This window comes from Python bivittatus, unplaced genomic scaffold (genome assembly GCF_059951505.1).
Source record: "Python bivittatus isolate LINGU-HERP-01145 unplaced genomic scaffold, Pbiv_v1 ctg000650_np1212, whole genome shotgun sequence".
In the NCBI taxonomy this organism is placed as follows: domain Eukaryota; kingdom Metazoa; phylum Chordata; class Lepidosauria; order Squamata; family Pythonidae; genus Python; species Python bivittatus.
This window is the reverse complement of record NW_028277093.1, coordinates 1552596-1572838: the sequence shown is the minus strand read 5'-3', so window position 1 is coordinate 1572838 and position 20243 is coordinate 1552596. Positions and strand designations below refer to the sequence as shown.

At 42.8% G+C, this 20243-nt stretch overlaps 1 protein-coding gene across 1 annotated transcript; it reads left to right on the top strand.

The window, feature by feature from the left end:
* The first annotated feature begins 2985 nt into the window (after positions 1-2985).
* Positions 2986-20211, top strand: LOC148214475 (vomeronasal type-2 receptor 26-like). The gene is made up of 6 exons (XM_088151197.1): positions 2986-3233; positions 9838-10129; positions 10419-11216; positions 12553-12765; positions 14706-14832; positions 19307-20211. The coding sequence occupies exons 1-6, from the start codon at positions 2986-2988 to the stop codon at positions 20209-20211; spliced, it is 2583 nt and encodes an 860-aa protein (XP_088007323.1).
* The last annotated feature ends 32 nt before the right edge of the window (positions 20212-20243 follow it).

Below are 20243 nucleotides of genomic sequence, written 5' to 3'. Positions count from 1 at the left end.
AACCCAAGCTGTGAGAACGATGCTGGTTTTTATCAGTGCATTTCCCAGAAAAGGCTAGGCCCAACGTATTAGTTTTCCTTGCTGGCCCCCAGCAAGGGTAGTTCCAGTGAGTTCTCCATCTGCTCTCCTGCACCTGATTCCAACCAAAACTCAAGATGTCCCAGAAGCAATGCATTTGCATTAATTACAACTACTTGTTTGTTCATGCTCATTCTCCTAGGGGCATTTTTGGCCAGGCCTGCCTTTGAAAGAAACATCAATCTTGAGCACAATGTCAAAGATTGGTGTGTATCAAAAAAGATTGAAGCATAAATACTGTCCACCTCACAGACCAACTGAGTTGAGATTTCAGGCAAGAATTTCACCTCCACTTCTTCAGGTGTAAAGTCCTGGTTGGGCGCTGTTGTATTTCAGAAGGTCCTGAAAGCTGGCTTTTGCTGCAACTGTAAACTTCAATTTGTATAAGTCTTCTTAGACTGGCTTGAAAAGAGTCAAGGCCTGGCAAGTGACTTTACCAGGTGCCTCATAAATGGTTCTCTTGCTTCTGCTGTTGCTGTTTCCCCCTTCAGCCTGTGGGGGACAGGAAGTCAAATGGCCGTTGAGTTTGGAACAGAGTGGAACAGAACCCCTGAGTCCTTACAGGCCAGGGGACCGTGTGATGGTGGGATCATCCCTGTGACAAAGGGGGCTTCATTTGTGCCATGCAGCTTTCACAAGATTCCTACTACTTTTATTTCTGGGCTCACTTTTTGTCTTGGGAAGCAAATGGAAAGAAGGAACAATCATTCTTTCCTGAGCTTCTTGGAGTCCAGTCCCTTTGTCAAGTGCCTCTGGTTCTGGTTCAGAGGGGACACAGAGGCAGCCCCTGGGAACGGCTGCTCCTGGTGCCAGATCTATAGCACAGTCATATGGCCAGAGGTGGTGGTGGGGAAGTGATCAATTTCTTGGCTGCTAAAACATCACTGAAGTCACTATCCTTGGCTGGAAAGTGTTTGCGTACTTGTGCCATTGTGGAGGGCACTCCTATGGACTGCGGGGCTTCCTGTGTGCCTGGTATTGTTGCACCATGAAGGCCAGAGCACCCCGGACCAGGAGATCACGGAGTATAGAGGATATCGAGAATGACCTTGGCAGAGAGAGGGAAGATCCATTCCCAAGGCAACAAACAGATAAACATGGCTTAAGACCATACAAAGAGAGAAATTTACAAAAACATCTCAAGCAGGCACCCTTCAGTTCACCTGAAGATAAAAGAAGGAGAAGGGGAAGCACATCCAGACTTGCAAGGTTCTCTTACTATTCTAATAAAAGAAGTTTTAGGCCTTTAGGGCATCTGTTTCTTGGCCTGATTTACCTCGTAGGGCTGACATCCAACTTGCAAGTCTCTTACTCTCTTTTAAGAGCAGCAGAAGATCTTGCTTTTGTTCCTGGAGATGGCCTCTGATCCTCAGGGCACATTGCTTTCTGCTGAACACCTTGCTGCAGCATTGTTGTAACACCATCCGTAGGTGGATGTACAAACAGCCAACATATAAAATGCCATGATGCAGTTAACAAAACAGTTGGGACAGAATTAACCTCAACACAAACTACAGATGATATTTCTGCATTCTCAAGAGAGGTTCCCAAGGGAATTTGGAGTTCAGAACTAATTCCTGACCTTCGCAACTCAGTCTGAACTATTGATGGTGGGCAAACCAGCAGAGTTACCCACAGAGGGCACAAAGGTGATTTTCGTGCTGAGTTTACTAAAAGAAGGAGCAGCTACATGGGCCATACTGATCACTGAGGGCAACAATCCAGTGCTGGACAATGATCAAAAATTTCTGCAAAGATGTAAAGGTTCCTTTGGTCATTCCATACAACATCTAACAGCCAGCCATAAGATCCTCAAACTCAGGCACGATCAGCATACGGTGTGGTATTTTTGTCTGCAACGTGTAAGACCATCATAAAGAGAAACATCTTTCTAATGATTTTAGGGTTATTGACTTCAACTGCATAATTCTTACACCCTTCATTTTGAAAACTCACCACAGGGAAAGTGTTGAATACAACCGCTGTGTCGGACCTCTCGTTACTATTGTTAAAAAGGGCATTCTTTCTTTCCTCACCAGAAAATAAAAGAACATCCAATGACATTCAAGTACTTCTAGAACATATGGGAAAGGAGATGTTAATTTCACTTCCGGCACACAAAAAATGACAATTCGTTCAATTGTAGGATGAAAATCTGCGTATCTAAAAGAAAACAAAATTCCAAACAGGCCCCAACCTTAATGTTAGGGAGGGCACATGGGTAATGGTTACTTCATTGGAGTTAGAAAGTAGGGAGCAGTAGAGTTGTCATCATCATTCAGCAGCATCAACCTCCAAAGCTCTGGATAACGTTCCCCAGTGGTCTCTGGGGAGCTTAAAAGCATGGGAAACAAGATGCCATCTTGAAGGACCTCGTAAGTGAATCTTATGACTTGCAAGAGAGTTCTGGGTGTTGAACTCTTATCCTCCAATATCACTTTCTGGACATGTGCCAATAAGAAGGACCAGAACCACTGCAGAAGAGTGCCCCCAGGGCTGTCTCTGTGATTTTCACAAGCATGCTTTTCTCCAGCTATCCTTCTGCATATGGAGCCAGAGAAGAAGTTCAGGATCCCCAGAGGAGATGTTGCTTCTCACTGTAATTATCACCATCCCAGTCTATGAGACCTCTTCTGCTACTTCTCCAGTGACTGTCTTTGACGTAAACATCAGACTGAAGCAGCATGGAAGGGGTCTTGTATCAGAAAAGGATAAGTGCCTCTGATCACCCAGGGAGTTTGACATGAGCTTTAGGACAGGCAGGGGCTATGCACTTGAATGTCCCTTTCTCTCCTTTTCATGTGAAGATTGGTTGCGCTCTGTCTGAATCAGGAAAGCCACCAGCATTTCCATGTTGTGAGACTGCCTAAAATTCTTCCAATTTTTCTTGTTGCTTCAAAAAGGGTGATGAGTGGTGGAATGGACCTGCTGCTGCTGCTGCTGCTGCTGCTGCTGCTGCTGCTGCTGCTGCTGCCCCTGACAGTCTCTGGGAAGCTCAGAACCAGATGCCCTCTGACTTTGGGGCAGCAGGATGGAGTAAAACCACGGCACCATTACAGGCCAGGAGACCATCTCATTAGTGGGGTTGTCACTGCCACACAGACTCTGTGTGAGCCATTCCGTTTTAACAAGACTCCTTTTGTTCAGTTGGCTGAGTAAGTAACTCATTGTGGAAGTGCATACACTCCAATTGCAGTCCAAATTTTCTTCTTCTTTTCTTCTTCTTCCACTTCTGCTTAAGTTGCAAACCTGTCAAAGTTCTTGGTTCATTTTGATTTATGTGGTTCCCCTCCTTTGTCTTATTTTATGCAAGACCCTCAAATACAAGGATGGGGCAGAAAACAACCTAAAACGTGAGCAAGAGAGACCCAACAGTCCAAGTCCAGATGATCTTCCCTCCTCTTCCAATCCTGATTCAATCACTTGCTAACCCTCTTATTTAATAGAAGTAAATCTACTTTTCCCATCCCTTTCTCACTCGATTCAGAAGGATGACTTTAATGACACTGAAGCAGTTCAGAAAAGTTGTAGTTGCATCCATCCAGCCCATTTCCATATTTTTGTAACAGCTCCTTGATATTAAATGCCTGCTCCTTCTAGGAATAGAGGGTGACTTCCTACAGTTGCTTTTCTGGGTCAATTATTAATCCACACTCTTGTTTTTATGGTTCTTCTAGTTCAGTCCTGATTGATTGATTGATTGCTTATATGCCATCAAGTGATTATCAACTCTTAGAGACCCCATGGATAGATTTTTGCCATGGCGATCTGTCCCTAACCTGGACTTTCAGGTCTTCCAACATTGTACCCATCGCCACTGTAACAGTCTATCCACCTTGCTGCTGGTCATTCTTCTGTTTCCTATCACCTTTCCCAGAATTCTAGCCTCTTCCAGAGAGCTGGGACTACTGTATGTATAATGTGTCTGAAGTAGGTCAATTTGAGTCTGGTGAGAACTCTTAGTTGATTTTTTTCAATGATCCTTCAGTTTGTTTCTTTGGCTGTCCACGGAATTCTCAGGAGTCTTCTCCAGCACCAAAGTTCAAAAGCCTCCATACTCTTCCTATCCTACTTCCTCAAAGTCCAACTTTCACTTCCATAGAGGGTCACAGGGAATACCATGGCTTGCATGATTCTGACCTTTGTCGGTAGAGACACATCACAGCATTTGAATACCTTTTCCCAGGCCCTCATGGCTGCTCTACCAAGTGCTAGTCTGCAGCATGTTTCATGACTGCTTATCCCCTTACTGTTGAGAGTTGATCCAAAAAGGCAGAAGCAATCCACCAATTCTATACCTTCATTGTCAGTTCTAAGGTTGGTTGTTCTACCTGTTTCATTAGTTCGGTCTGCTTTATACCGTATTTAATTTTAATCCCATTTTTTCACTCTGTTCCTTGACTTATTAGTAGAGCTTGCAGACCATTTGCTTTTTCAGCTATCAGGGTAGTGTCATCAGCACAGTGCTCTTATTGGTGTTTCTTCCTCCAATTTTAAACCCACACTCATCTTCTAATCCAGCTCCACTTAATATATATTCAACATATAGTTTGAATAAATAAGGGGAGAGGATGCAGCCTTGTCACCCTTCTTTGTCAACCTGGGGCCAGTCTCTTTCACCATGTTCTGTCCATACTGTGGCTGCCCTGTAGCTAAGTTTCTCATGAGGACAAGGAGATGTTCGGGGATTCCCATTTTTCTGACCACATTCCACAACTTTATGGGATCGACACAATTTCTATAATCAGTGAAGCACATACTGACTTCTTGTTGGTATTCTCTGACTTTCTCAATTATCCATTGTGCATCAGAAATAATATCTCACATTCCTCAGCCTTTTCCATAACCAGCTTGAACATCTGGCATCTCTTTTTCCACGTAGGGCTCTAATCTGCACTGGATGATCCTAAACATTATTTTGCTAGCATGTGAAATTAAGAATATTGTACGATAGTTTGCACACTCTGTTAAGTCTCCTTTTTTTGGTATTGGAATGTCAGTTCAGTTCTTCCAGTCAGATGGCCACTGTGTTGTTCTCCAGATTTGCAGGCATAGCTTGGTTAGAACCTTGACTGATTCTTCTTCTGTTGCTTGCCATATTTCAGTGGGTATTCCATCAGTTCCTGTAGCCTTCCAGCTTGGTAATGACTGGGTGCTGGTCTCACTTCATCTTCTAGGACTAGAGGTTCTTGTAACTGGAAATATCTTCTAAGGTATCTTGGATGTTGACGCCTCTACTGTATGGTATTTCAGTATACTCCTTCCACCTTTGTTCAATCTCCTTTGAATCGGTTACTATCTACATGGTAGGTAGGTAAGCCTTTATCATGGTCTTTGGCCAGCATGTGTAGTGTGCGTGTATATAATACATAAAATATACCTTTAAAAATAGCAATTAAAACAAGTTAAATGAGTTAGAGAGGAAGAGAGGAAAGGAAGAGGAGGGGAGGAAAATTGAAAGGTATCAAATGCAGTTGCCTTTCTGTTGCAGCAGGGAGGCAAAATTTGGCAACATCATGGGTGGTATTGTCTGCTAAATGATAGGAGCTGTGCCATTGGTCGTCTCTCCCTGGGAATTCCTTTGTGAGCGGTTGAATTAATACCTCACGCAGGTTCAAATAGAAATTCCAGTGCAACAGGACATGCTGAACATTCCTTACAGCGTGGGAGTCACAAGGTCAAAGTCGTCTGTGGAAGGGAATTTATTGGTATTTACCATCAATAACTGCTGAAGGGAGTACAATGTGTCTAACCAGAGATAATGCTCCGCAATGTCTATTGTTTATTGAGGATTGGCAATCATCATCTGGCTTGGTGGTAAAAGACCGTCTCCAAGACTTACGTAGCCTTGGTGCTAAGCTGATGTCCTGTTGCCATCCTGTATCAAGGATCCTCTCTTTCAATGATCTTTTTCCTTGGTCGTATCCCATCTTTTGTATTGCCTCATTAGAGAAGCCATAGGCTGCCAGGTTTTCTCTAATGGGTATCTTCCAAGAGGATTGGAAGCTATTTATTTATTTATTTGTCACATTTATATGGCTGCCCATCTCACACAAAGTGACTCTGGGCAGCATACAACAATTATCCCTGATGACAAGGAATGTCAAGGCCTCTTGACTTAAATAGTAGTTTTAGCCAGTAATTCAAGATAACAGCCCAGATCCTGGTTTCTATCCTGGTAGCTCCTAGTTCTAGTCTCACAGCTGTGTTAGATACACAACTGGGGACATGCATGATCCATGTTAAGAGCTTGGCCTGTACCCTCTTGGCTTCCGTTAGGCTAGTGTAAGGCCACGCTGGAATCCCATATAACGTTCCTCAACGTTTGCCTCAAATAGTTTTAGGGCAGCCAGAAGGTACAGCCCACCTTTGGAGAAAGAAAAGGACTGTACCTGAAAGAAACATGGCTGTAGCACTCCTCTGGGCAACCTGCAATATGTGGGCCAAGTGTGGGTCCTGAGGAATGACAGATAATTCCCAAACAGTTAAAGCATTTGACTTGCTCAATGCTATTGCCATCTTTTAGGACTTCTGCTAAAGGTCAGAAGTTTTGTGTTTTGGTCATTTATCATCATCATTTTTTAGATTTTTTATCCCCCTTTATTATTTTTATAAATAACTCAAGGTGGCGAATGTATCTAATATTCCTTCCTCCTCCTATTTTCCCCACAACAACAACCCTCTGAGGTGAGTGACTAGCCCAAGGTCACCCAGCTGGCTTTCATGCCCAAGGTGGGACTGGAGCTCACAGTCCTCTGGTTTCTGGCTGCTGCCTTCACCACTAGACCAAACGGGCTCTCTCAAACTCTACAACTGAGTTGGTTAGCTGCCCTTGGGGGCCACATCTTACCTTTGGTGGGACTTGGATGTTGCTGTCTTCCTTGCAAGGAAGCAAGACAAGGAAGACATACATACATACATACATACATACATACATACATACATACATATATATAAAAAAAGAATAGTGACCAGAGAAAGCTGGTCTAGCTCACTGAAGCAGTCAGGTGGAATGACTCACATACATTCTGGCACAAGGTCTCACAGAACCCAAGCAAATACCAAGCAGGTTGGTATTGCTAAAAACTTTATATATTAGTAAAAGTAATCATTTATCTATGTTGGTAGATAGCAGCTCCTTCCACAACAGTTCTCTTGATGTGGAGCCAAATGCAGATCTGAGATCTACAAAAGCCGCATAAAGAAACCTTTGGATCCATATGTGTATTTCTCCGCTAAGTGTTGTAAGATTATCACTTGCTCTATGGTAGAACTTCCTGGCCTAAAGCCAGCCGATTTTCCAGCTAGGATATTGTTATCTTCAGTCCAATCATAAGACTTCTCAAATAGGTGTTTGGCAAAGATTTTGCTAATTATATTCAAAAGGCTGATTGGGCAGTAGTTGGCTGGATTTTCCTTTCGCCCTTTTTTATCAATTGGACCTACGGTGGCTGTGCCCCAATCTCCTGGGATATGAGTAGTATTATCAGTGAAAGTGAGAAGTGCTGCAAGAGCTGGGGCCCACCAGGCAATGTTGTTTTTGAAGACCTCGGTAGGAATAAGGTCACTACCCAGTGCTTTATTGGGCTTCGATTGCTCAATTAGTTGTCTTATTTCTTTAATGGATGCAGGTGGCCAGCATGGTAGAGTTTCAGATGTTATTATGGACTCTAGTTGAGTGGTAGCATCTGTGGAGCATCTAGAGAGTAGAAATAGGCCTCCCAGGTGGAGGCTGGAACCTGGCATTCAAGCCTTTTGCTTAGGTTCTGTGAGACCTTGTGCCAGAATGTATGTGAGTCATTCCACCTGACTGCTTCAGTGAGCTAGACCAGCTTTCTCTGGTCACTATTCTTTATATCTATCTATCTATCTATCTATCTATCTATCTATCTATCTATCTATCTATCTATCTATCTATCTATCTTCCTTGCCTTGCTTCCTTGCAAGGAAGACATCCAAGTACCACCAAAGGATAAGACAGGTCCTGAAGAGCCAGCTCAATGGGAAGAACAAGATCCATGCCATCAACATGCACGCTCTGCCAGTCATCAGATACCCTGCTGGTATAATGAGCTGGCCAAAGGAAGACATGGAGGCTGCCGATGTAACGACCCGGAAGCTCCTCACAATGTACAGAGATTTCCACCCCAAGTCCAACACCCAGAGACTGTACACCAGCCGCAAAGAGGCCGGGCGGGGTCTGATGAGTGTCAAAGCCACTGTCCTGAATGAAACCCGGAGTATCCAGGAGTACATCAGTAAGATGGCACCCAAAGATGAGCTGCTGAGAGAATGCCTCAGGCAGCAGCAGACAAGGCAGGAGGTTCAAGCAGAGGAAGTGCCATGGCAAGACAAGCCCCTGCATGGGATGTACCATCGACAGATAGCTGAGATGGCTGACATTGGGAAATCCTATCAGTGGCTGGAAAGGGCCGGACTAAAAGACAGCACTGAGGCACTGATCATAGCAGCACAAGAACAGGCACCAAGCACCAGATCCATAGAAGCAGGGGTCTACCACACTAGATAGGACCCAAGGTGCAGATTGTGCAAAGAGGCCTCAGAGACAGTCCAACAGATAGTGGCAGGGTGTAAGATGCAGGCAGGAACAGCATACACTGAACGGCAGAAACAAGTAGCTGGCATTGTGTACAGGAACATCTGCACAGCGTATGGGCTAGATCCCCCCCAAGTCCAGATGGGAGATTCCACAGAAGGTTGTGGAGAATAACAGGGCTAAGATCCCGTGGGACTTCCAGATCCAGACAGACAGGCAGGTACTGGCTAATCAACCAGACATCGTGGTAGTAGACAAAGACCAGAAGACAGTGGTAGTGATAGATGTAGCTGTGCCAAGTGACAGCAACATCAGGAAGAAGGAGCATGAGAAGCTGGAGAAGTACCTGGGCCTGAAGGAGGAAATCGAGAGGATGTGGAAAGTCAAGGCCAAAGTGGTCCCAGTGGTGGTAGGAGCACTCGGGGCCATGACTCCTAAGCTGGGAGAGGGGCTCCAACAGATCCCAGGAACAACATCAGAGCTCTCTGTGCAGAAGAGTGCAATGCTAGGAACAGCTAAGATACTGCGCAGAACCCTCAAACTCCCAGGCCTCTGGTGGAGGACCCGAGATTGAGGAAGACATGTACCACCCGTAGGGCTGAGAGGGGAATTTTATATATATATATAAATCATATATATATATATGATTAAACACTTGTATCGGCATTTTTTTTTTTTTTGGAAAGAGAATCTGGGGGTTCATGAAGTGTATTGGTTGTAACTGTGGACGAGGTCTTTTTGCCTATAAACACTCTTTATCAAACCATGGTTTTGAGCTCTGTGATGTTCCAGAAAACAAGGAAGAAGAGACTCTCTGGGGCAGAATGTCATTCTAACTGCCTCAGCAGCTGGGACATTACGATCTGCCCATAGGCATCCTTTAGCATACCTTTCTGAGGTTGGAGCCTCCTTCTGATTTCAGAGATCTTTGGGCAAATGAAAACTGGTACTATTATACTACTTAATACTAGTACTAATAATGATGTATTGGTGATTATTAACCTTGGTGGAAGACTATCTCTATCCCATCTTCTCAATACTCACGAAATTAAAAGCTGATTGTTTAGTATAATTTATCACTGGTTTGGGATCAGCTCTGGTTTCAGATTGAAAAGGCTTACGGGTTCTAACAGGAATAAATTCAATAAGTTAGTTATGTTGTTGATGTTGTTGTTGATGGTGATGTGCACATTTGTTTGCAGTAAAGGAATCACTGACTATTCAACAATCCTACCCTTCATTTTGGCCATTCATGAGATCAACAAGAACCCCCAGCTCTTACACAATCTCACTCTTGGCTACAACATCCAGGACAACTATCTGAACACATTTGTGACTTCAGATGCCTTGCTGGACATGGTCTCTACTGGAGAAGCCAATGTTCCCAACTACAGCTGTGGAAGGAAGGATAACCCCTTGGCTCTTCTTGATGGAACTGATGATGATATCTCCATTCAGATGTCCACTGTGGTGAGAACTTACAAAATCCCACAGGTCTGTGTGTGCATTTCTCTATCTGGAGAAGTAATGGGGTAGTGGTGACTGAGTGGTAGAACAAGTCTCATCTTCTCTGAGAAATTAAACAGTTGCTTTTCCTTATGGTCATTGTAGGTGTCATGGTATGGCATGGGATCCCCAGTGGGGAAGGGGCAAGGATCAAAGCAGTGATATCCTCCCACAGTAGCATCCCAATTACTTCTGCTGCATCCTCATGAATGTGCAAGTGGTGAAAAGGAAGACACAAATATAACTCAAAACACAGCATTCTTCTTTTCTTTTTCAGATCACTTATAAAGTTGTTTCAGCATCTCTGAGTGATAAAACTCAATTCCCTTTTTTCTACCGGATGGTCCCCAAAGAAGGAAGCCAGTACCCAGCGATTGTCCAATTGCTCCTCCATTTCAGATGGACCTTGATCGGTCTTGTTGCTTCAGACACGGACAACGCAGAGCATTTTATCAGGACTTTGACTCCTTTGCTTGTCAGGAATGGAATTTGTGTTGTTGTATCCCAAAGGTTCTCAATGACTAGATTTACAGTATCCACCAACGGTGCCCTTTCTAAGTGGAGACGAGTCAATGTCTTTGTTTACTTGATAGAATATGGTTGGCTTGAACAAGGAATGTTCACTGTACTTTGGACACTTGAAAAATTGGCAGGACCCATTGAAGGGAAAGTTTGGATCACCACAGCCTTATGGGATTTGCCATTACTATATAATAAGAGATATTTACAATACGTCCTTAGTATTTGGTCCTTTCTTATCCAGATAAAAAAATGGGCAGAAGATGATTCCTTTAAACCCTTTTCCTATGTGAGCAGAGACTTTAGAGAGAAGGCTTTTAACTGTTCTTTCTCCAAACACATCTTTTCTGTCAAAGGCCGCAGAAGATGTACTGAGAAAGAGCAAATGGAGACCCCAGAGGAATGGGACAGGATCCTGATTCCAAATGACCATCGTGTTTATAGTACAGTTAAGACTCTGGCACATGCTATGAATGCTGCATATTCCTCCAGAGCCAGGAGGATAAGGAAGGAGGGCGTAGAGAGGTTGGGGATTCCAAGGATGCAGCCGTGGCAGGTATGGGGTCTGGATAAGGATCCATAAAATGTAGATCATTCTGTGAAGGAATCCAAAGGAAGAGTGGCTGTCCTGCTCAGCTGCCCTTTCTCAAGCCTAAGAGCAGCTCCTTTTATCTCTTCATAAGCTTCATTGCTCTTCTCTGAACCTGGTCCCATTTTCTGCAATGTCTTCTTCAAGTGTGGTGCCTGCAAGTGGATCTGGTAGTTGAACTGGGGTCTCACCAAATGAGAGTAGAACGTTCACTTCCCGAGAGTTCTACAGAGGCATTTGCCTTCTTTCTATGAGCTTTATACTGCTAACTCACATTTGGTTTGCAACTACCTACTATTTTGACACAATTTTCACAAATGTTACTACCAAGTCAGATATCCTTCATCCTCTATCTGTGCATCTCATTCTTGTTCTTCTAAGTGAGGACCTTTGCACTTGTCTCTCTTAAGTTTTCTTCTGTTACATTCAGTCCATTTTAGTAAACTATTAAGATTTGTTTTGAATTTTATACCTGCTTCTAGGTCATAAATTATGCTATCCAATTTGATATCAGCTTCCAATTTGACAGCCATCCCCACCACCTTTGATTCGAATCATTAAGGAGATAATAGTTATTGCAATCAATGACCAGGATACATACATAATAGGTGAGAAATTATATAAATGAAGCTTTAATAAAAGATCTACATTGTGGCCTACATCCATCTGTTCCCAAAGGAGATACCAGGATTTATCAAGTCCTAGTTTCTAAAAATCAGTTTTCTACTGGATTTCACTTTTGCATTTCTATGTATCACAATTTTATTTTTAATTCTGGAAGGTTGGCATTTTTGGAAGAACACAAAATAGCTTTGTCTAAGAGGTGGTAGAAATCTTGCATCACAAAATCATGACTCTACCTCCTTACATTAATGAACATATTGAAGAATAGAGAACTAAGGACTAATAATTATTCATTATCCTCCAATCTTATGAGGAACTTTTGAAAAACTTTTAACCAGTTTCTATCCACTTAATTAAGAGACCATCCAACCCTTGTTTAATGACCTTCCTAATCAGTATGGCAGAAAATATTTAACAATATTAATAACAATAATTCATTAAGTTTATAGGCCACCTGCAAAAATCAAGGTGTATAATGATCTGCTCTGGAATTGACTGACAAGTCTGTAATTTTCTGAATCTTCCTTTTTCAGTTTTGAAGATTGGGATAACATTTGCTCTCCCATCTAAGAATATTTGCAAGTTAGACAACTGTAAAAGATTCAAATGCAAAAAGACCAAGTAGGATGAGAAACCTGCTTTCCTTCTTTTGAAATTCCTGGATTTTTTTTTATTCTAGCTTCATCCCTTTCTGGAGAAGAATGATTTTTGCAATATTTCCCAGGAGAAACTATATTTGGACCAAAATGGAGATTTATCAGCTGACCTGAACGTCAGAGTCTTGTTGGTTCTGCCCAATAGGCCCTTCATCAAAGGGCAACTGGGGAGTTTTGAACGAGAGAGACTTATTATCAGCCAAAATGCTCTGTCACGGCTGAAGTTGCTCAACAAGGTGGGGAAAATAATGGCTTCTTTTGTCTGTTTTGCAAAGCCTTAAGACAGGACCCATTACAAGCACACTGAGCCTGGTCACCATGTTGGATGACCTTCACTGAGAATTGAATGTGGGGAGGAGAGCCCTTCTAGTTTTATTAGACTTCTTGGGAGGTTTCAGTACTATTGACTAAGGTGTCCTTCTGGACCATCTAGCAGGGGCAGTAATTTGGAGCAGTGTTTTACACTGATTCATCCATGTCCAACATCGGATGTTGAGTGATTACTCTTTAGCACATAGATCATGTCCTATTCTGTCCCCTCTGCACTTTACTATCTCCATACAACTGTTGAGAGAAGTCGTAAGGAGCTGGGGACTCTGATGCTGACAGCCTGAAGTTCTCTGGTTCCTTGCCCTCAAATAGCAAAGAAGGAGACAAACCCATTGACCATTGCCCGAGTTTAGTTTTGGGCTGAATCAGATGAAATTGAATCTAGACTGGATGGAGGTCCTATTGGTCCCAGTGGAAAATCAAGCTTTGGGATTAGGATTCAGCTTGTCCTGGTTGGGGACAGTGTCTCCTTGAGAGGGCAGGTTCATAGTCTGTGATATTTCTAAGCAGCCCAGACCTGGCCAGAGTTATTCATGCCTCTCTTTCACCCCACTTGAATAATGCAAGGAAGGAGTTCCAAGGGTTTTAGTTCACATGAAATAATGAAGACTGAACTGCTCTGACTCAAAACTGAACAATTGAATAATTGAAACACGACTTTGATCCAAATAGAAGTCACTTCTGGTATATAATAATGATAATGATAATGATAATGATAATGATAATGATAATGATAATGATAATGATAATGATAATGATAATGATATTATTATTATTATTATTATTATTTCTTAAATTTATATGCCGCCTGACTCCCAGCAACTCTGGCAGGTTTACAAATGTTAACGCCAGACAGTTTGAAGGGGAAATGCTACTTAGATTCAGCCTTTGGCTTGTAAGAGGAAACTTCATCTGAAGCCCCCTTGAATAAAAGTGTTCGTCTAAAGAACTGCATGGCCCTAGTTTAGATTAAATTTATTCTGAGTATCTTTATTGTTAGCTACCTTAAGTCCCCTCTGGGCAAAATAGAGGCTCTAAATTTCACTAATAATAAATGTGAGACTTTCCATGCTGGTCGGTGTCACCTAATGGTAGTTCTTGAGCAGAAAGGACCTTGTCTTGGCTCTCGCTGGGCCTTAGAAATATCCCTTTCCGACTCGGGGAGCATTCTCATGTCCCTCTCAATCATGCAGTCATGTTTACTCTTAATTATTGGACCAAGATGGTGGCCATATAAATTGAAAGAAAAATACAATAAAACAAATCAATCTCCTTTAAGGTTGATAGCCCTAATTTGTAAGGAATTTTTTTCTTTGTATCTTAACTGAGGAGCTTTGGGGGAGATAAATTGTGCTGTACTTTCAAAGGGGAGGGGTTATGCAACATTTTGTGTAATCCGCAAGATACTTTTCCAGATCCTTTTGGTCAGATGGTACTTTTTTCACCACAGTTTATTCTAGTACAACATTTTAAAATGTAGAAATTTAAATTAGATTTCATACCAATAGATCTTGACACTTCAAGGGTATACCAAGAATTGAGGAATGCATGATAAAACAGCCTTCAGGAGAAACCGATCAGTTGTCAATGCTTAAATCTTTTCTCAGTGTCATCCCTCAAGACTTTACTGAGTGCAAACGTACTTCATTGCAGTGTGAAATATCCGAAACAAAAGGAATGTAGAACCTGCAAGTAGTTGTTATCATGCCTATTTGAAATTGGTTAGGTCATACTCACGTCAGTGAAGTCCAGAGACTGTCTTGGCTACTTTTCATCTCCACCTCCATTTTCCACAGATGATGAATCTTAACACTTTTTCTTTGACATTCCTTGTTTTTCTTCTTAGTCATTGCCTGAATCAAGGTGTGGGGAAAATTGTCCCCCTGGATTTGTCAAGCGGGCTCGGGAAGGAGAGCCAGTTTGCTGCTACGACTGCGTTCCTTGTCCAGAGGGGACCATCTCCACTCAGGAAGGTGGGTGACACCAGAGGAAAGGACAGGTCTTGTGGGAGTGGATTTAACCGCAGCATTTTGACTGAGTGCATGTTAAGGTCACATCTAAGCTTGACTGTTTCCTTGTTAATTTTCAACATGCCCAATTTCTTCCCTAAAGGGAGGAATAACAAAAAGATCTTAAAAGATGGGCTAGGATGAGATAGAAGGAGGTAGTGGACTGGACAAGCTTTACCACTGCCAGAGAAAATACATCTTCTGCTTTTCAGTTTGGAAGTGTCCTTCCATATTTACCTTTCTAGGAACAACTGAATTCTTTAAAACTTGAGGAATGGTTTCAGGTCAATTGCTTTTTCTCACCTGAACCAAACTTACATTACGATGTGGCCAAAAATGAACACAAAAAGGATATATTAATCAATCAGTCAATATTTATTAATGCTATACCCATCATAAGCAGAAGATCTAATTGGGAGGACCATGGATGGAGAGCTGCTAGGTTCAAGGAACAAGGCAAAACAAACCAGCAGACTCACCATAAAATCCAGCAAGAGGACATCACTGTGAGAGGAGGGATGTAAACTAAATTTACCATTATTAGGGATAAAATCTGTCTACCTCTTTCCTCTCCAATGCTCTAATTGTCCATGTTATGGATTAAGAGATAAAACACAAATATTGTTTTTACTCAGTTCAACAGTCGTAGCTGCAGCTTAACTACCCCCATGGTGAACCTTCTTCTAAGCCATGTTGTTAGTGCTGTTTCAGATTCCTGGTATTATTGGCGCTGGACCTCCCCACATCTTCTTATCTTTTTAATTTTCTTTTTTAGTATGTAGTGAAATACAAACAACACCAACAAAGAAGGAACACATTAGTGGTTCTTCAATGAAAAAAGCCCTACAGATACAAGTGTGATTAAAATGAACCAGACTTAATAGAAAAGAGATGGGAAAAAAGCGTCACTTCCTCGTGAGGTGGGCAGCGTCTAAATTCGAAATATAAATAAATAGGAAAAAAAAAAGAGAATATCCACATAATACCCATTTGTGTCAATGTGGAATTAAAGCCCAGAGAGTGCAAAATTCAGAAAAAGTCCCAAAAGAATAGAGATGTTAAAATAAAGGCCCAACAGTAGCGATTTATTTTATTTTATTATTTTTTATTTTTCATTTAATTTATTTTTTTAATTTATTATTTGATTTGATTTGATTTGATTTGTGCAATTTCTATAGCCACCCATCCCGATCCAAGTGACTCTGAACAGCAAACAATTTCAATAATTGAAACCATTCAAACAGTTACAACTTATATATACAGGCAGCCAAGAATTATCATAAAAATTACATAAAAATCAACAGAGCAGCCAGGTAACGGGGCCCTGAACACTTTTGGGACCCCGGGCATTGCCAAGTTTTTAAAGCCTTACGAAAGGCTAGCAGGGTCGGGGCCATCCTGAGCTCCAAAGGAGGAATGCTCCAAAGAGCAGAGGCCGCTGCTGAGAAGGTGCACCTTCTGGTCCCCACCAGCCGACATTCCTTGGCTGGCGGGATCTGCAGCATCCCCAATTTACTAGACTGAATTGGACAGGTAGAAACTATTGGGAGAAGATGATCCCTTAGGTAACCCGGTCCCAAGCCGTGCAGGGCTTTAAAGGTGACAACCAGCACCTTGAATTGTACCCAGAAACCTACCGGTAACCAATGCAGCTCTCGTACCACTGGTGTTACATGTGCCATATATCCGGCACCATTTATACCTGCACAGTCTCATTTTGCACCAGTTGAAGTTTCCAAATGCTCTTCAAGGGCAGCCCCACGTAGAGCGCATTGCAGTAATCCAAACAGGAGGTAACAAGGGCATGAGTGACTGTGAGGAGAGCCTCCCAGTCCAGGAATGGGCACAACGGGCGCACAACCAGAAGGTGTGCAAAGGCCCTCCTAGCCATGGCTGCTACCTGCTCTTCGAGCAGGAGCCGCAAGTCCAAGAGGACCCCCAGATTGTACATTGGGTCTGTCTGGGGCAGTACTACCCCATCCAGTACCAAAGATGGAAAAACCGTGTCCCCAGTAGAACCAAATACCTAAAGCCGCTCCATCTTGTTTGGATTGAGTCGGAGCCCATTGCACCCCATCCAGGCACTGGGATAGGTCATCACTCAATGGGCCTGGAGTGGAGATATATAACTAGGTATCATCTGCATATTGATGGTACCTCACCTCAAACCACCGGATCACCTCACTTGGTGGCTTCATGTAGAATGGGGCTGTGGGCTGGATCTTTCCCCACCATCAACACTGACTGAAATTAACCCTGGAGGAAACAGGAAAACCAGGACAGCATAGTGCTGCCTGCCCCCAACTCCCGAAGCCAATTTGGAAGGATACCATGATTGGTGGTATCAAATGCTGCTGAGAGGTCAAGAAGAGCAAGGATGGATGCACTACCACCATCCTGCTCCCACCAGAGGTCATCTAAGAGTGCATTCAATGCCGTTTCACTTCCAAACCATGGCCTGAACCCTGAGTGAAAGGGGTCCAGTTAATCCACTTCATCCAGAGTCATCTGCAACTGCCATGCTACCACTCTCTCCACCACCTTCCCTAATAAGGGGAGGTTGGAAATTGGATGAAAGTTGTTCAGATCAGTCGGGTCAAGTGAAGGCCCCTTAAGGAGGGGGTGCACTACTGCCTCCTTAGGAGCTGGTGGAACCACTCCCTCTTTTAACACTGAAACAACCACTGCCCATACCCAACCATGGGTCCCCTCCCATGCAGCTTTAAGAAGAGAGATGAAAATCTACAAGGCTAAAGCTGCCTTCACTGTAAGGGAACCTCGATTTCCCCCAAGATCTTTGAGGGCTTCTGCTCAGGATGGCTCCCACCCTGGTGACCTTCTGGAGGCTGTGAAAGACCTGGCTGTTCTCCCCAGCTCTGGGGCACAGTGAGGTTGAGCCCCTGCTGCATGGGATTTGAGGTTATACATGGTTTCGGGGGGGGGCATTCAGGATTTCTTTTTGTCTTCTGTAATTTTTTATGTTTTTAATTGTCAGCCACCCAGAGTCATTGGGAGTCAGGCATCCTATCAATTATTTGAATAAATAAATAAATATTTTCTCACAAGTTCATCTATGTAATGTATCAATGGAACATTTAATTCTTGGGTTTGATCTACTGAAATTGTATCATCAGCATAGAAAAATAATTGGTCTTCAGGATCAAGTGCCACACTACCCTTAATCTCTTGAGATTGTTTAATGAGAAATGTGAATGGTTCAAGAACCAGATGAAAATTAAAGGAGATAGGAAGTGTCTTTGGCAGGTGTCATGGTATAACTTCATGGGTTGAGAAAGAAAACCATTTTTAAGGACACTTGCCACGGGATCAAGGTTGTAATCCAATGACAAAAGAGGGTGAACACCCGTGTCTCCTTAGAGCAGACTTCAGAAATTCGTTCTGAACTTATCAAAGGCCTTTTCAACATCCAATGAGAAAGAACAGCGAATTCATGGCTCAAGAGGCACTACTCACAATCACTCATGCTTTGTCCACCTCTCAAATGTATTAATGCAATACAGTCTACTTGGGACTGTGGCGTGGACAGTTACAGATGCACCTCATTACATTCATATTAGCCATTCCAGGTTATTTGTAGGACTAGCTTTCTCTGCCAGGCCAACTAGATTTGGTGGGATGGACATACTCTGGGTCCTATCTATTAAGAAGTGCCATCTGGCAGGACCCAGGATGTGAGCCTTCTCTGTCACAGGGCATGCTCTTTGGAACGTCATGCCCCCGACTATGGGTTTCGCCCTTATCCTGGTAGTGTTTATTAAGTCCTTGAAGATCTGGATGTTCCCTTGAAATGGGGCCTGGAGGTTGGTGGAGCCCTTTGACATGATTTTTTTGTATCATTTCTGGGGTTGTGGGTTAGATTGTCCTCAGGTGCCATTATGCTATTATTGTGTTATTGCTGTTATTGTTTATTGAATTTGCATTTGTTGTTCCTTGGTTTTAATACTATGTTTGTTATCCAGAATTGCCATTGCAGCTATATAAATTGATAAAATAAGTAAACAAATGAAGAAATAAATTCTAATTCATATGTCCAAAATATCTGGTCTTGATCACCAGATGAATTTTCTCAGATGCATGTCCTTTTTTTTTTATAAATCCAGACCAAGATGGGTGAATTATAGAATGATGAAAAGAATATAAAAATTAAATTATTCATTATATACCTCTAAGAACATACATAGGCGCCAATAAGTCTATAAAGGTTTATTCCATTGGAAATCCCTGAGGTCCTAGGACTTCCTGCAATATCATAGACTGAAGCTTTGTGGTGAAAAATAAAATGTTCTTATTTTCTTTCTGTGGAAATGTTAAGAAGTGCATCTTGGAAAATATTCCTGGTATCAACTGTTGTCCAAGAAGATATTTCTTGAAATGTGAAAGGAGAAATGGTAAAAAAAAAATATTTTTGTTTTCTCAGACACTGAAAAATGCACCAAGTGTCCAGAAGATCGATATCCAAATAAGGACCGAGTTCAATGTATCCCCAAAATTATAACCTTCCTGTTCTATGAAGAAGATTTGGGAATCATCTTGGTCTCCTTTGCCTTACTCTTGTCCTTAACCACAGGCTTTGTTTTAATCATATTCCTTAAATACCTAGAAACTCCCATTGTCAAAGCCAACAACCGAGACCTCTCCTTCATCCTTCTGGTTTCCCTCCTGCTTTGCTTCTTGTCCTCCTTTCTCTTCATTGGTCAACCAAGGAAAGCCACCTGCCTTCTCCAACAAACTGCCTTCAGCATCATCTTCTCAGTTGCCATATCTTCTGTCTTGGCCAAAACGATCACAGTGGTGCTGGCTTTCCTGGCCACAAAACCAGGGAACAGAGTAAGGAGATGGTTGGGGAAGAGCTTGGCCAATTCTATCATCCTTTCTTGTTCTGTGGTGCAAATGATTGCCTGTACCATTTGGTTGAGAGTTTCTCCCCCATTCCCTGACTCTGATCTCCACTCGCAGCCTGGAGTGATCATCCTGCAATGCAATGAAGGCTCTGTCCCCATGTTTTACGGAGCCCTGGGCTACATGGGCTTCCTGGCTGACATCTGCTTCACGGTGGCTTTCCTGGCCAGGAACCTCCCTGGAGCCTTCAATGAAGCCAAGCTGATCACCTTCAGCATGCTGGTCTTCTGCAGCGTCTGGGTCTCCTTTGTGCCCACCTACCTGAGCACCAAGGGCAAGTACATGGTGGCCGTGCAGGTCTTCTCCATCTTGGCCTCCAGCACTGGGCTTCTGGGCTGCATCTTCATCCCCAAGTGCTACATTATTATCCTGAGGCCAGATCTAAACACTAAGGAACATCTAATGATAAAACTAGGGAACTAATTGTGAAATTATTTCTCAGGGTCATAATATTT